The 15,547-nt window shown below is 38.5% G+C and overlaps 1 protein-coding gene across 1 annotated transcript; it reads left to right on the top strand.

Moving 5' to 3' along the window:
* The first annotated feature begins 9,917 nt into the window (after positions 1-9,917).
* Positions 9,918-14,932, top strand: OPN3 (opsin 3). Its single transcript, XM_010164379.2, has 3 exons — positions 9,918-10,232; positions 11,340-11,591; positions 14,644-14,932. The coding sequence occupies exons 1-3, from the start codon at positions 9,927-9,929 to the stop codon at positions 14,905-14,907; spliced, it is 822 nt and encodes a 273-aa protein (XP_010162681.2). The 5' UTR covers positions 9,918-9,926; the 3' UTR covers positions 14,908-14,932.
* Positions 14,933-15,547: the final 615 nt, after the last annotated feature.

Genomic DNA, 15,547 nt, shown 5'->3' with positions numbered 1-15,547 from the left:
TGTCTGTAGACAACCAAGCTGCAAGTAGTAGAGATCCATGTAATCAGATTTAGTAATACAACTCATACCTGGGAGTTTGCTGTCTGTCACTGAGAGCATAGATTTTTGGGTATAATTCCTAAAGAAGACACCTGGCAGCTAAACATACCCTAATGTCTTTGTTAACAGACACTGATACCCTCTTACCTGGAGCAAGAATTTGTTTAATCATGGCACACTGGCTCAGCACATAATAATCTTCATGTGCATCTGCTGGCTTTTCACAAACAGACAAACAAGATTTTTTAAAATGACAATGACTGTTGCAAAACTTGATGTGTGCAAGAGACATTTGTATCCTGCCCATCCACAGGCAGTGGATGTCTGCTTTAATACCTCCTGTATGTAGGAATAGGCCCTGAGGGTTCAGAAGTAAGCTAGTGTGATCATGTGGAACATGCATACGTACCTCTCAAGCACAGATCACTTCAGCTACAAGAATTGGCAACTAAACTATCTACCCATAGTGTTCTTCTAACGCTTTGTGGTAAGTTTAATTGAGCAAAGGAGTGGGCAAACTGGTTAACAGGAATGGTCTTCAGGAACAAAAGACAGAAGATTGCATAGTAAGGGTGTACTCTGGAGTAGACTTTAAATTATGAAACCTTAATTATTTGCGATTGAAAGGCTGGTGTTACTGAAGTGTATTTAGAGACCTCTGTCTTTCCTAACTGTAAGCTGTTCTTGTAAGAGTAAATAAACACTGACAGCTTTTAATGTCAAATTAATTGAAAGTATTATGACCCTTCTGAACAAGGCACCATTGGTACAGAGCAGCTAGATCTTGATGAGCTACCAAGTAAATGTTGGAATCCAGGCATGTACTCCCTTCCAGTAATGTGAACTGGAGGATGGAAAAATTTGTAAGCAGTTTTATAAACTGTACTTCCCTGTGAAAAGCTGCAGAGTGTACAGGTGAGGTTATTTTATTTATTTGTTTTAAGGCAAGCTGATTTCCCCTCGCCCTTCTCACACACAAGCGCATGATACTGAAGTAAAGAGTAATTGCCAGAGGCTGTCCTGTGGACCTGGCTTCAGTTACAGTTTTTTATTTTAAACCAAAGCAAAAACATTTATCTGTGTGTGAATGTTAGCTACTTCATCCAAGGCTCTTCTCTGCGCGCTGAAAGAATGATGCCCTGTGCCGTCCTCTCGCGTTACCAATGTATGTTATGTGCACTGATTTAATCTCACTAAAAGCGTTTTGTACGGTTGCTCAGCAGAGAGTTTTTTTTTTTTCTCTCAGCAGAGATCTTGTGTTACAGCTGGAGACTCAATCAGCATGCCTTCAGCTTTAGCATTTTTTTTAAGTGAATTAATCACTTGAATTAAATGTGGAGGAGGTGCTTATTTCCACTGTTGTTTTACAGGAGAGTTATATATATAAAATATACTTGAGGTTTTTTGTGTGTCTAGGAGAAGTGATTTTCATCTATCTAGATTTGACTGCAGATTATTATGTTTTTTGAAAAATTAGAAGTGATACATAGCTGTCACCTAAAAAATATTGTAACACCTAATTGATGAATTCAAATAGACTGGCTATATATTTTGTAATACAAAACTACCGAGTGCAATAGCACCTTGTCTTGACATGGACAAGAACTTGCTTCTACTAAATTACTGCTGTCTGGCCTTTCAAATGTGAAGGAGGTGAGGAGGGATTGCGGAAGAGTGGCTTTCCCCTGTGTTTAGTTATGCAAGATAGTAATTCAGCACTTGGATGTAGGTCAAGGGTTAATTAATATAGAAAATAATATGTCCTTTGACAGTAGTGGTCTGTCTCAGAGTTGAATCTCATTTGCTACATTATGCTGTAGTTGCTCTGTAGGGATGCTTGTCAGGAATACATATCTGATACCCCCTCTGTCCAAATTACAAACCACGTTTTGGCAAGAAGCAATATGGCAAACCATGCAAATAAGTTGTGTATCGCTTGGAGAAGGCAGAAGCAATTGTGGTTGTTAAAACCAGTTGAAACTAACAGTTGTGTTCTGCAGGCATTGCAATGATTTTGTTGTAATTAAAGTTTATGAAGTCAGAATATACACATCATATGGGACAATGCACTGTAGCTCAGATGTATTTTTGCACTCTTCTCAATGATGGCCTACACTGTGCACCTTCAAGTATTTAATGGTATATCTAGGCTAATATGACTCCTGGAAAAACCCAGAGTACAGACATGTGAGACATAATAAAATCTGCACCAAATGCAGTATTTCAGTAGGAAAACAATTCAACAAAAGCAAAAATGAGAATTTTTTTAAAAAAACCCCAAACAAACAACAAGAAATAGCTTATCATTCCTCCCTGGCTGGCTACTGGAGAAGAGAAAGAGTTGCAGCAGAAATTGTGTGCTAGTGGCTTAAACAAGAGGACACTTTGCTTTTGCTGTATTTGACCTACGCAGCTTAAATGGGAATGACCCCATTCATGCTGGGGTAATTGCCCAGGCTTAAATTGGAGCTAAAACTAGCATCTGTAGTTCCTAAACACAAAGAGTGTTTCTGCTTTTAATCAGTACTTACAGACAGGAGTATTCTCTGAGATGAAAATCTATAGATCAGACAAGCATTATCGGTAAACACTGAGCAGTCAAGTCTTTCAGAAAGAGTTGGGAAGACTGAATTGCTAGTAGAGTAATAAGCCCTCAGAATCCTGGTCCTTAGTCATGAATATAAATATATAGACTTCAAGTATCTCAAGAAGCTTTAAGTATAACAAAATTTGGTTCAGGTAAAAACTAAAAATTATTTTGAAATGCATATTTTTGCTAAGAGTCAAAGTAATGAATTCCTGTATTTGCCTCTCTGTTGCTTGAAGAAAAGTACAGATTCTTGTTTCAGGGGCTAATATCCAAACAATAACCATAATGGCTTTCTGTAACAGATTTTTTTTTTTTTTAATCAGCACATATTTCATCATGTTAAAATATGCAATTCACTTGAATTAAAATCTAAATCATTTCCAGAAAAGCTGCTTGGGGGGCAGGGGGGAGGGAAGTAAAATTCAGTGCTTTTCTCTGCACTAGACCACAAAAACTGAATTGTATGTGGAAAATGGAGCTATCCACGTGCATAAATCTATGCGCAGCATAGATAACCCATCGGATCCCCCAAATGCATCATATTTCAGATGTATGTCTTATTGAGATGAATTTAATAAGTTTATCTGAACCACAAATGACCAGTGCTTTTGATTGCTTTGTACACAATCCTGCATTTAAGCCCCTTAACTGTGATCATCTAACCATTCCCTCCATCCTTCCTGACATAAGCATTTAGTGTTAATATTAGCAAAAGATACAGAACTGTGAACTGGCCATAGTGACCTGTTAGGACGCAAGTTAAACTTCATGATAACATTTTTTTAAAAGAAGAAATCACTAACAGGGAAAGATCATTGAAAGATGTTGAAGTGGAGCCTAATATAGAAAAGGAAGATCTTTAGGAAGAAATTATTCTGAAAGCTTTGGTTTAAAATCCAAAGTCAATAATGGATTAAGTCCTTCTGTACAGAGGCTCCATTAATGTTTAATATTAATTTTTCTTGAATGAAGACTTTAGGATTCACCCTTGAGCTCATTGCAGTGAGCCATAATAAACTTCACTCAGCCTTCTCTATAGCTCCGTTGATTTTCTTTGGGAAACACTGGGACAACAAACACATATGCACTACCTCTAATGGAACTATGACACAAAGGTATATTTTTATGTATTTGTTTCAAGGTTTAACTTTGTATCTTAAACCACTTATTACATTTCTGATAGTTATCTTGCAGAACAAAACATCAGTGTAGAGGATTAGCTTTTATAGAAACTATTTTGATGTAACAGCTTTGACTTCAAGGGCAAACTGATAAGCATGCACATTGCAAGCTTATTTGATAGTTATTATTGATTAAGAAACTATTTTCTTTAAAGTGGAAAGTCTGATTAAAGACCAACTTCCAGACCTCTGCAAATAAGTCTGCTAGGGGCAGGAACTTATAAGCAGCAAGCCCTTTAAAAAACAAGCCCTTAAATCTATTTGTGGGTGACTTCAAAATGAATGACTACTTACGGAACCCTTCGAACTGTGCATCTAGATAGGTCTTGTGAAAAGCTCTGGTTTACCTTGTGAAAACTATGACTTTATATGTAGATTTAACAATTACTCTGTAGCTGTATCTTTAGATGTCATATTTGTTGGCTATCTTGTTTTTGGCATTAATAGGTTAATAGAGCAGACTTAATAGAATCTTAGATTACCATGGAGAAAAAAGTAACTAACTTGAAAGAATCTCAAAAGGAAATGCAACTCTTTCATTTGTTAATCATAACTAAGAGCTGTAAAGTTCCAGCAGTACTTTCTAGGATGTTAAATATATCACAAAATGCCCCTTGAAACCATCCCTTAACATCAGAGCTAATCTCCAATTGAATTAATTTCACCTACCAAAATGTATAAATTCTCCCTTCCACACTTCTAATTAAATTAGTATTTCTTCATTTGAGAGGAAATCTTCCATCCTTGGGATCAGTGCGGCAGAGGTACAGGTAATTACCCAAATAAGATGTAATTTATTATTATTATTTTAAATTTGTCATGTACAAATTTAATTGGAACTTGACAGTGCTATTGGCATATGGAAAAAACCTGCAGACTGTCAAAATGCATGTTGCACACTGACTGTGGCACGTTGGGTTTGAACAGACTTTTTCAAGATTTTTGCTCCTGTGAGTGTTGTTAGTTTGTACCATTATGTGTGGAGGTGGCAGGCGTATTCCAGCTCTTGTTACTTAGAGTTGTGCGAGCCCCTTGGGCATTTTCTGCTTTTATGGCTTTGCAGCTTCATAATGGAGTTTGTCGCCACAAAATGCACACACGGAATATCTGAAATTCCCAGTAGTTGGGAAACTCAAATAACATATAAAGTTTCCAGTTGTTGCTGCAGATCATTCACAGATATAAAAGTCAGTTCATACTTTAGTGGTCTGTCCGTGAGGGTATTCTACTTACACAAGCTAATCTGTGCTGCTTCTATCTCAAAGTTTTTGTTAGAAATATCAAATGTACTTTGATTGCATATTGATGCAGAATGGAAAAGATGCATAATGGAGAAGGGGCAAGAATTCAAATTGTTTTCTGTTCTACTCTTGCCCCTGGCTGTACTAAAGTCCTATTTAAAAAAACCAAGGACCTCTCCTGCCCCCAGTGCCAAACTGGACCTTATGATCCACTGAATTTAGTGGAACATAAGCTCCTAAGTAATTTTGACAGTTTTGAAGATTCTACCTATTGAGGATTTTTTTCTACTTTAGAGTTAGGAATAAAAGAAATAGTTGAAACTTTTACAAGCTGGAAAACTGTTGCCAGGAATTACAGTCATTATTTCTATCAAAAGTGAGAGCTCCCCACTTTGTGGTATACCTGGGAGTTGTCCAGCTGCTTGCATTTTGAGGGCTTAAACAACTTGTGGTAATAACATTTGAAACCTTGAAATTGCAGGCTTAACTGGCAAATCACAAGAATTTACACAATAAAGTCAAAATAAGGTGTAGAGGTTTTTACAAGTTTTCTTTCTTTCTTTCTTTTTTTTTTTTTTTTTTTTTTTTTTTTTTTTTAAGGCATCAAATAATACAGTGCAATAATAAAGATGTTCATAGAATCATAGAATACCAGGTTGGAAGGAACCTTAGGAATCATCTGGTCCAACCTTTCTTGGCAAAAGCACAGTCAGACAAGATGGCCCAGCAGCCTGTCCAGCTGAATCTTAAAATTGTCCAGTGTTGGGGAATCCACCACTTCCCTGAGGAGATTATTCCAATGGCTGATTGTTCTCATTGTGAACAATTTGCCTCATGTGCAAAAGATGGGGACAAGCTGGTGAGGGTCCAGAGAAGGGCCACAAAGATGAGCAAAGCACTGGGAAGCCTGACATGTGAGGAGAGGCTGAGAGAACTGGGTTTGTTCAGCCTTGAGAAAAGATCGCTTATCTTTGTCCCCATCTTTTGCATAGCGGGGAGGAAAACTCAACACAATATTCTGGGTGTGGCCTGACAAGTGCTGAGCAGACTTGTTCTCCACCCAGGTCTCTTTCCACAGAGCTGCTCCCCAGCTGGGTAGATCCTAGCCTGTGCTGCAGTCCTGGTTTATGTTTTACCAAGAGCAAGACCTTACTCTTGTCCTTGTTGAACTTCAGTAAGGTTCTTGTTACCCCAGCCTATCCAGGTCTTTCTGCAGGGTGGCTCTCCCTTCCAAAGTGTTTGTTTCCTCACTCAGTTTGATATCATCAGTAACCTTCATCAGGGTACACTTGATCCCATCATCCAGATCACTTATGAAGGCATTAAACAGTACTGGGCCCAATATTGATCCCTGGGGGACCCCCCCCTTGTGACAGGTTGCCAGTTTGAAATGGAGCTATTTGCCACCACCCTCTTGGTGCAGCCTGTCAACCAAATCCCCACCCACTGCACAGGCTGCTCATCGGAACTGTAATGCATCAGTTTCTCTAGGAGGAGGCTGTGGGAAACCATATTGAAAGCCTTGGAAAAATGTAGGTAGACAACATCCACTGCTTATCCCACATCAACTGATCAGGTTATTTTGTCGTAGAAGGTGATCAGGATTTTCAAGCACGATTTGCCCTTGGTGAATCCATGCTGGCTTTTCCCAGTCGTGTGCTTCACTTGACTTGTGATAGTCCCCAGGAGGATTTGTTCCATAACTTTCACAGAGACTCAAGTAAGACTGATGGGCCTATAATTTCCTGGATCCTCCTTTAAGACCTTCTTGTAGATAGGGGTGACATTAGCCTTCTTCCAGTCTTCTGGGATGTCCCCTGGTCTCCATGACTTCTCAAAGATTATGGAGAGCAGCCTCACAACGATGTCAGCCAGCTCTCTTAGAGTGGGTAATGTCAGGGCCCATCAATTTGTAGGGGTCAAGCTCCTGTAACAGTTCACATACCAACTCTTCCTTCACTGATGGCAAGTCTGTATTTGCATCAACCTGGATTTCTGTTCCCAAGGCCTGGGGATAACATCAAGTATATGGAAACAGGTCTAAAAAACACCAACTACTAGATTCTTATGGAGTAATGGGTGTTTAACTTAAGTCATGAGAGTTACTCTACATAATTTCTATATTAAGAAGATGGACAATCAAATTTAGAACTCTAACAAAGTTATTTGCATTCTATGGGAGTATAGTAGTATTTAATCTTCTTTTTATATACTTTTTTTTTGTGACATTAAAGGAGGGGACAGGAAGAAAACCAATAGAATATTAGAGATTCCTGTGAGCTAAATAGCTTCTGAAATGCTGACGACACTACTCAGAAGTTATTCCCCTGGCTGAATGCTGAGAGATGCTCCCTGAAGTTCAATTCTGCTTGTTCAGTAAAAGTAGTTGATGTGTAATCCCTCATCTGAGAGTTCAAAAGTGCTTATCTGCCCATTTAAAAACATATTTACTTAGGTGTGATGCATACTTGAAAGATAGCTTCTATCCATTGAACACACTGAAATTTTATTTTCTTATGAATTCCTCTGTCATGTAGCCCACTGTAGAAGTAACAAGAATGACAAAACCGAAGTGACTCTTAAACAGCATTATCTGCAGCACCCTCCACCAGAATTAATGTTTTTTTCCCCCTAGTTATCTTAAACTTTATCTTTCTAATATACTTTTAAAAACTCATCTCCTTAGGGCAGATCTCAGTGTTCCTGTTCTTACAGGCATTTCTCCATGTTATCTACCACAAATAAAAAGGCAGCCGTGGCTCCACAGCACACAAGAGGCTTTTTTTGGACAAAATTCCCTATATTTTGTCTCATCCTGCAAAGGCATTTTGTTTCCAATTTCTATTTTCATGGTTAACTACTTCAACCTCTGCTATGACCTTGTTACAGTAGAGATCCTGCATCAAAGAGAAATTTACTGTAATATGCTGTGATCTGCATTTCTTGCCTCATGCCTGCCTGCTGCCAGACACTTCTTGAATACCAACCGAACAAGGATTTGCATTTTAGTACATACTGCCCAACAGGCTCACCAAGGTCCTTTTTATGGTTCAGGTAGAAAACTCAAGTATCCCTTTAAAGAGCACCGGTTTCAGACTGAAAGGGGCTTGATCTAAAACTGTTCAAAGATCTATGTGTAAGTAACAATTATTAGAGATATTCAGCTTCCAATGACTTCATTGAGAATGTCAAGGACTCAGTAAATTACTGCTTCTGAGCACCTGTACTTTCAACCAAGCACGTGTGCTTTTGATGACTTTGTCACGGTCAGAATTCTGTACTCGTATATAAAAATTGATGGGGAACTATTAGAGTACACGGGGACATTAGTGAATACCACTGTAGGGAGAAGGAAGGTGGAAAAGAGCAAGAGGCTAATTTAGGAATTATGACTCTCCATCCTAAGGAGCTGCTTTTTTTTTCCACTGATCACAGACAAATCCTCAGTGTAAGCAAACAGCCTGCAGTTGAGTTATGTGAACTTTCTTCCATAAACATGTGTGCAGATGATTTTAATAAAATCTTGTAATTCTTAATCTTTTGGCACAGAGAAATGGGAGGGGAACTTCTGGCCTTACCTTGTGTTCAGGAAGCAGACTGCACTTGATTGTATAAAGCTAGTGTAAAAGCGTAGAATAGTACTGTTGCTGGTGCTCGAGTGTGCTATTGTTAATTTGTCTTCCTTAAATGTTTATCCTTTTTTCAATGTGAGATCAGATATCTCTGATATCCTTTGAAGGATATAAGGGTTATTCTTCCTTTGTCAGTGAAATCTGCATGTATGTTTAACCTTTTCTCACAGCTATATAAATGCATGTTATGATAAATATGAACGTACTTGAAGAAATGAAATGTTGTGCGTAAGCGTGACAAAATACTTACACTTTGTATTAGATAAAATGTACACAAATTTAGGTACAGGTGTTTGTATAACATCAGAGTGCTGTGAAATACACCCTTTTGTTGTTTAGGAAGCTGTGCATATGAGCTTGACGACTGAATTCTAACAGATTTCAGGTGACTGACACATGCCTGATGGGCAATTTGGTTTTTGTTCATCAAATTTCAAAGACCATTGAAATAGAAATTTTTATATCCTGGTCAAGACAGAATTGCCTTGACTTCATTAAATTATAAAAGTGTTTGGATAGGGTAATACTGAGACCTGAAAATAATCAGGGATTCCTGTCGTACCATGTTAATAAGTGTGTGGTTGGGTTGAGGTATATAGAAAAGGAACAGAGTGCACAAATACTTGAAATGAAGACTGTGATATTTTTATAATAGCAGCAAGATTGGAAAGGACACTCAGAATAACCCAGTGTCTTCCAGATGGGACTCCTTCAGCAAGTTAACACTTTGCTTTCCTGGTTGTTTTTTGTAATGCAAGGACTTCCAGGTAATGTTGAAAGAAGTTGGAATTCTCCCAGTATTTTTGTTTACATTAAAGGCATGTATCTATGCTTATGCTTTCAGTTGTTAAAGGCTCTCTTTGACTTCAGTCTCAACTCAATTCCCTAGGTTTCTAACAGGTTTTGTTATTGCTGATGATCTCTTTTTTTTAATATGGCAGCTTTTTAAAAAACAAAACAAAAAACCCCCCAAACTCAAGCCAAAAACCCACAACACATATGACAGATGTCAGCACCCTACTCTGAGTATTTCTGAAGTTAATGATACTGTTTGGGTTAGTAGTGAGTAATGTGGTGTCACTCAAAAAGCTTATTGGTGTTAGATTCATCATGTGAACTAGCTAATTTTGAGTTAACCTATTAGCAAGGGAAACATTTATCAAGAGGATTTCAGTCCAAATTGCAATGTTTGTGAATGATTCAATTAATTTGATTTCTTTTTCTCACAGGAATTGTTTCAATTATGACTCTCACTGTTCTTGCCTATGAACGCTACATTCGAGTAGTCCATGCAAAAGTGATTGATTTCTCTTGGTCTTGGCGGGCTATCGCATACATCTGGCTCTACTCATTAGCCTGGACTGGAGCACCTCTTTTGGGCTGGAACAGATATACGCTGGAAATCCATGGATTAGGTTGCTCAGTGGACTGGAAGTCAAAAGACCCTAATGATACCTCCTTCGTGCTCCTTTTTTTCCTTGGCTGTCTAGTAGCACCTGTTGGGATCATGGCCTATTGCTATGGCCATATTCTATATGCAGTAAGAATGGTAAGTTAATTCAAATAAAACTTCTCTTAATGGAGTATTTTCAGTGAAAAATGTTGATGCTGTATATTAAGCTTGAATCAGAGCCTAAATTTGCACTCTTGCTTCCTGTTCAAACCTTTGAGTATTTAATGCTTATGCACCACTAGAAAGGATTTAGGGTTGGAGGAGAACCAACATAGAGCTACCAAAGTCTATTTCCTGTGTAGTTTTACTACAGGTTAGGGAACTGCTCATGCTCACTAATCCACATCAGATCCTCCCTTGAAAAATGGGAAAAAGAAAACTCTGCAGTTCTCCTGATTAAAGAGCTTTCTGTCTTCCTTGCCACCCTTGGGAAGATAACCCTGTAAAACTATTCCAAGTGGAGATTAAGCCCTGTTAAAACCATTTTCCATATTAAGGCAACCCATTTTAAGTCAGTCCAGATCTTCAGTGTCAGAAAATGTTGATGTTTCATACTCTATGGGTAATTAGTCTGGACCCATTCAAGTTTGTGGTCAATGGTATTGGCAAAACATAACTTGCAGAGAATGCTTGGGTATATGTCTCATGTTTTCCTCACTTTATGACTCACTCAGATAACACTGGGAACCTGCTGTCTGGTATTCTGCCTTAAGTAGAGATTTAATAATTTGAGGGTAACAAACTAAGTGGCAAAGGAGTACAGAGAAATCGGTTTATGAATTTTTCTTCTCTCTAAAGATTGCTGATGATACAAATCTATGGGATTGTCTAACTAGTCAGACAAAGGACCACTAAATGTAAACTGAAATTCCTTAGGCCAGTGGATGAGGGCAGGCTAGTTTTCTAAAATAATTATAATAATAAATGCAGCATGTTTTGTTACATCACTGGATTTGTTGTTTTCCAGTTGATTTGCTATTCTATTTTTCTTCAGGTTACGTTTTTACACTTACTATACACAATATAAGTCTGGGAAGCCTGATGTAAACTTCCAGAAGAATTGTGGTTCACAAGATAAGGTGTATCATGTCTGAGCCTAAAACTAAAGTAGTGAATTATTTATTTATAAATAAATGTAGGACTATTCAGTTTCAAGTAAAATATGGAGCTATTTTACTTTACCATTTTATCTTTCTTCTGCAGCTTCGCTGTGTGGAAGACTTCCAGACTGTTCAAGTGATCAGACTTCTGAAATATGAAAAGAAGGTGGCTAAAATGTGTTTCTTAATGATCTCCACATTCCTTGTTTGTTGGATGCCCTATGCAGTGGTCTCCCTTCTGGTAACATATGGCTATAGCAACCTTGTAAGTCCAACAGTAGCTATCATCCCATCTTTTTTTGCCAAGTCAAGCACTGCTTATAATCCAGTCATCTATATCTTCATGAGTAGAAAGGTAGGTACATTAAAAATTTTCTTATTTGAATAATTAGTAGCCAGTACCACAGTTGTGGAGTTTAAGTCTGATTTACTTTAATCTGTAAAGCTTAGTTGTTTGGGTTTTTTTTATTTATTTATTTATTTATTTTTTTATTTTTTTATTTAACACCTAAAATAAGTGTTAAAGATCTAATAGAATGAAAATCCCTGATGGTGGTTAAAGTACTACCTTATCAGAAATTGGGTTTTAAATGTCTCAATTCACACATGAACACTCACATGAAAGGGAGGGGAAGGATTGTCAAAACTTAAGTGTCTAGTTTTGATAGTTTACCCATGAAATGAATTACAACTAGAAAACCTCATCTAAAACACTCCTGTACCACAACAGGACTCCATTAGAGAAAATTCAAAATATCCACTGTCTGGTTTTTAGGAAGAAAAACCTTGCATCTGAAAATTATTCATGGCAACACAAGTATTGAACAACTCTGCATAGTATTTCAAATATTACACCAATAACATTTCTCAGAGCTTCATTGTGTTCAAAACCAGAATGTCGTGTGGATGACAGTGAAATGTTTTTTGGAGACAAATTATATACTGTTATAAAGACATACTTATCTATGAAGCAAGTTTTTATTTTTGTCTGCTTTTGTAATCTTTATTATGAAAACTAGACTGCTGATGTAATGGTGGTAACTAGCTCATTTCAGTGCTTTACAGAGCAAAGAGAGAATGAAAGTATTTGGAGTTAGCAGTGGCATGTCAAATATGTGGAAATTAGAAAACTATACATCTTTCTGTAAGTCAATACTGTGAAGATAACAACTGAATGCAGTTAAGAAGTGTTGGTGAATTTATGTAGACATAAAAATAGCTTTACTATAACAGAGCACACCAACTGGAAGTGTAACATGCACATTTTAAACTTCTGAAACTAAGATTGTATAGAGTTAAAGATATCTGGAGTTTAATAGAATCACTTGACAAAGGGTAAAAAACCATGAATGATTGCCAGAAGGATTTCCCTGGGTTTTCATTACTTTTTAGCTCATTATAAAGATGGAATTTTCTTTGATTTCCTACACTGGTTTGCAGTTGGCAGGCAGCAGCCTGGGCCAGCCAGCAGTCTGCAGGGACAAGGCAGCCAAGTCAGTGGATCTGATCAGCCAGGTGGGCAGCCAGGCAAAGGCTGCAGTGTAGCTCAGCCCAGGACCTGGGATGAGCTTAAATGCCATTCCTGAGTGAAGGTGGGAGGCCCCCAACGTGGCATCTTGCAGCTCTCTCCTGACAGCTCATTTCACAGCAGGCTGGTCCAAGGTTACACAGCTGCACAGTATCAGAGCTGGCCTGGGTATGGGAAGGTAACAACAATCATGTTAAAAAAGAGTATTTTTCAACAGAGTGAGTTTTTTAATACAGTGGCACGGACTCTGCACCTAGATGTCAGGCTGAGTAGTTTATCTGAAAAAGATTTTGTAGGTTCTGATACTCAGAAGCAAATCAAACTGGTACCAGGCACGATGCCAGTAAAGCCATAGCCAGGATAAGAATGAATCAGCTGAACATGTGTATTGGAAATGCATTGTGAAGTACTTCTCACTCAGCTCTAATTCCAGATTAAGACTAAAATGATAATATTTTTGCTAATCTTCTGAGATATTTTGCCCTTAGAAGGAATCCTAAAACCATTTCTGTTCTATAAAATCCTTCCTCTATCTGACCTGTTCTAACATGCTTGTGCCTTCTCAGTTCTGTTCTGCTCAGAGATACTACATTATCTCTGAAATCTTCGAGGCCTCCACATGACCATTTTTTTTGCACCAGATTATCTTTCTCTGTCATCTTGTAACTTTCTTGGTCCCCTTTCCAACATGACCTATGGCCTCCCCTGTGTCAGAGTAGGATTAATTTTCTATAAAAAACCTTGTTCCAGAGGGGTCAGAGGGGTTCTTGTATAATAGCTGGAAAAACAAAGTCACTGGCCATTCAGGATAATACAGATATCCTCCTCCCTTTTCAGAGGAAAGGTGGGTCGTTTCCCTCCCACCCTATTTGTTGTGGAGTGGTGTGGGGTTTTTTTGTTTTGGTGTGAGGTTTGGGGTTCTTTGGTTTGTTTGTGTTTGTTTGTTTGGTTGTTTTTTTTGTCCTCCTCATACATTCCAGGCATGTCTTGTTATGGGTTATTAAAAGAAGAGGGAGCTGCCCACTTTTTTCTTGTAAAACTAGATAATTTCCCCAAAAGCTCATATTTGAGCTTTAGAAGTGTGCAGACATGAAACGACTGAATAGGTGCATCCTCTACCCCCCATACCTGAATACTTTGCTCTGTGAAAGGGAGACCATAATTGAAGCATTTAAAACAGCACTAGGATTGGAATTGTCATTCTATATACAGATTCCAGCTTTCACTGAATGCCTTGTGTTACTTAGTTACAAGGTAGAACAGACTTACTGTATCATAATTGGCTTCTAGTTAGCTGAAAGACTTCTGTTGCCTCCATAATCAATGGGAAGATTTTAGTTCTGTATTACCAACCATTGAAATTTCATTTTACATCTGTGATATTCAGATGTTAAAATTTGTTAGAACTCCAGACCCTGGAATTACTTAAAAGGAAGAAAACATTGCTTTGTATCCCCTTCCTCCCTTTGTTCCTTCCCTCTGCATCCTCCTATGAAATATTTCTGAGAATATTCTTCCCTTGCTAGATCAAATGTGTGAGTTTTTTAATATGGGAACAATACCTGTAGCATATCTTGGAGCCTAGTCTTACTCTTTGCAGATTGTTGATTGCAGATCTTGCTGCTGGTAAAATATTAACTTGCATTTCAGTGCCCTCTACTGGTTAGGTGATCCTATTCAGCTCTTTGGTGTGGAGGAAAAAGTATCCACTAAAAAGCAACCACGTTTGTTAGAGCACTGAAACTACCTCGGAACAAGGTGGAGATATGCAGGAGTCTGTTATTTTGAGTCGTTTGCTGTACTGCTGTCTTCACTGGATCGTACATGATAGTGAATGCTTAGGAAGTTGTAACTTCATTCTATTTATTCTCTCTTGCAGTTTCGACGATGCCTTTTACAACTCCTATGCTTTCGCCTGATGAGACTTCAGAGGACTATGAAAGAGACACCAGCAGCAGGGAATGACAAACCAATACGACCAATAGTTATGTCTCAGAAAGCAGGGGACAGACCAAAGAAGAAAGTGACTTTCAGCTCTTCCTCTATCATTTTTATCATCACCAGTGATGACACTCAGCAAATAGATGACAAAAGTAAACACAATGGGACAAAAGTAAATGTCATTCAAGTAAAACCACTATAGGGCTGAGCTAAAGAGACATGAGAATGAGATGGACTTCAGCCCATAGACTGTTTAGGTTGGAAACTGGTTTCAGTGGCAGTGTCCGTGGGCTGCCGAAGGAAACCACATTCTTAAGCTGTGAAATATGAAGGGATTCTGGATCTGAAGCTCTGCAGGCAGTTCAGTTTTGGTCACAGTACTGAAATCTCTGCATCTGTGCCAAAATTGCTGATGGATGTCTTTAGTCTGAATTTTCTTAAAGCATATTGTAGGATTGCCATTCAGGACAACTTGGTCAGGCTTGAGGAATGTGCTGAGACAAGTGTTACAAAGTTCAGCAAGGGCAAGTGCAAAGTCCTGCGCTTGGGAAGGAAGAACGGTGCTGCCACACAGCAGGCTGGGACCTGGCTGCCTGAGATGCAGCTCTCTGGAAAAGTATGTGGAGTCCTGTTGCTCAATGAGCAGAGCATGAGCCTGCAGTATGCCCTGGCAGCAAGGAAGGGCACCAGCATCCCAGGCTGTCCTGATGGGATTCGAGCCAGTAGTCTGAAGTGATTATGCCCTCAACTCAGCCCTTATTAGACCACATCTAGATACTGCATCCAGTTTTGGGACCCAAATAAAAGAAAGACGTCTGTAAACTGGGATGAGTTCAGTGGAG

Source organism: Antrostomus carolinensis, unplaced genomic scaffold (genome assembly GCF_000700745.2).
Source record: "Antrostomus carolinensis isolate BGI_N321 unplaced genomic scaffold, ASM70074v2 scaffold3563, whole genome shotgun sequence".
Taxonomy (NCBI): Eukaryota; Metazoa; Chordata; class Aves; order Caprimulgiformes; family Caprimulgidae; genus Antrostomus; species Antrostomus carolinensis.
This window is presented reverse-complemented; position numbering and strand designations above follow the sequence as displayed.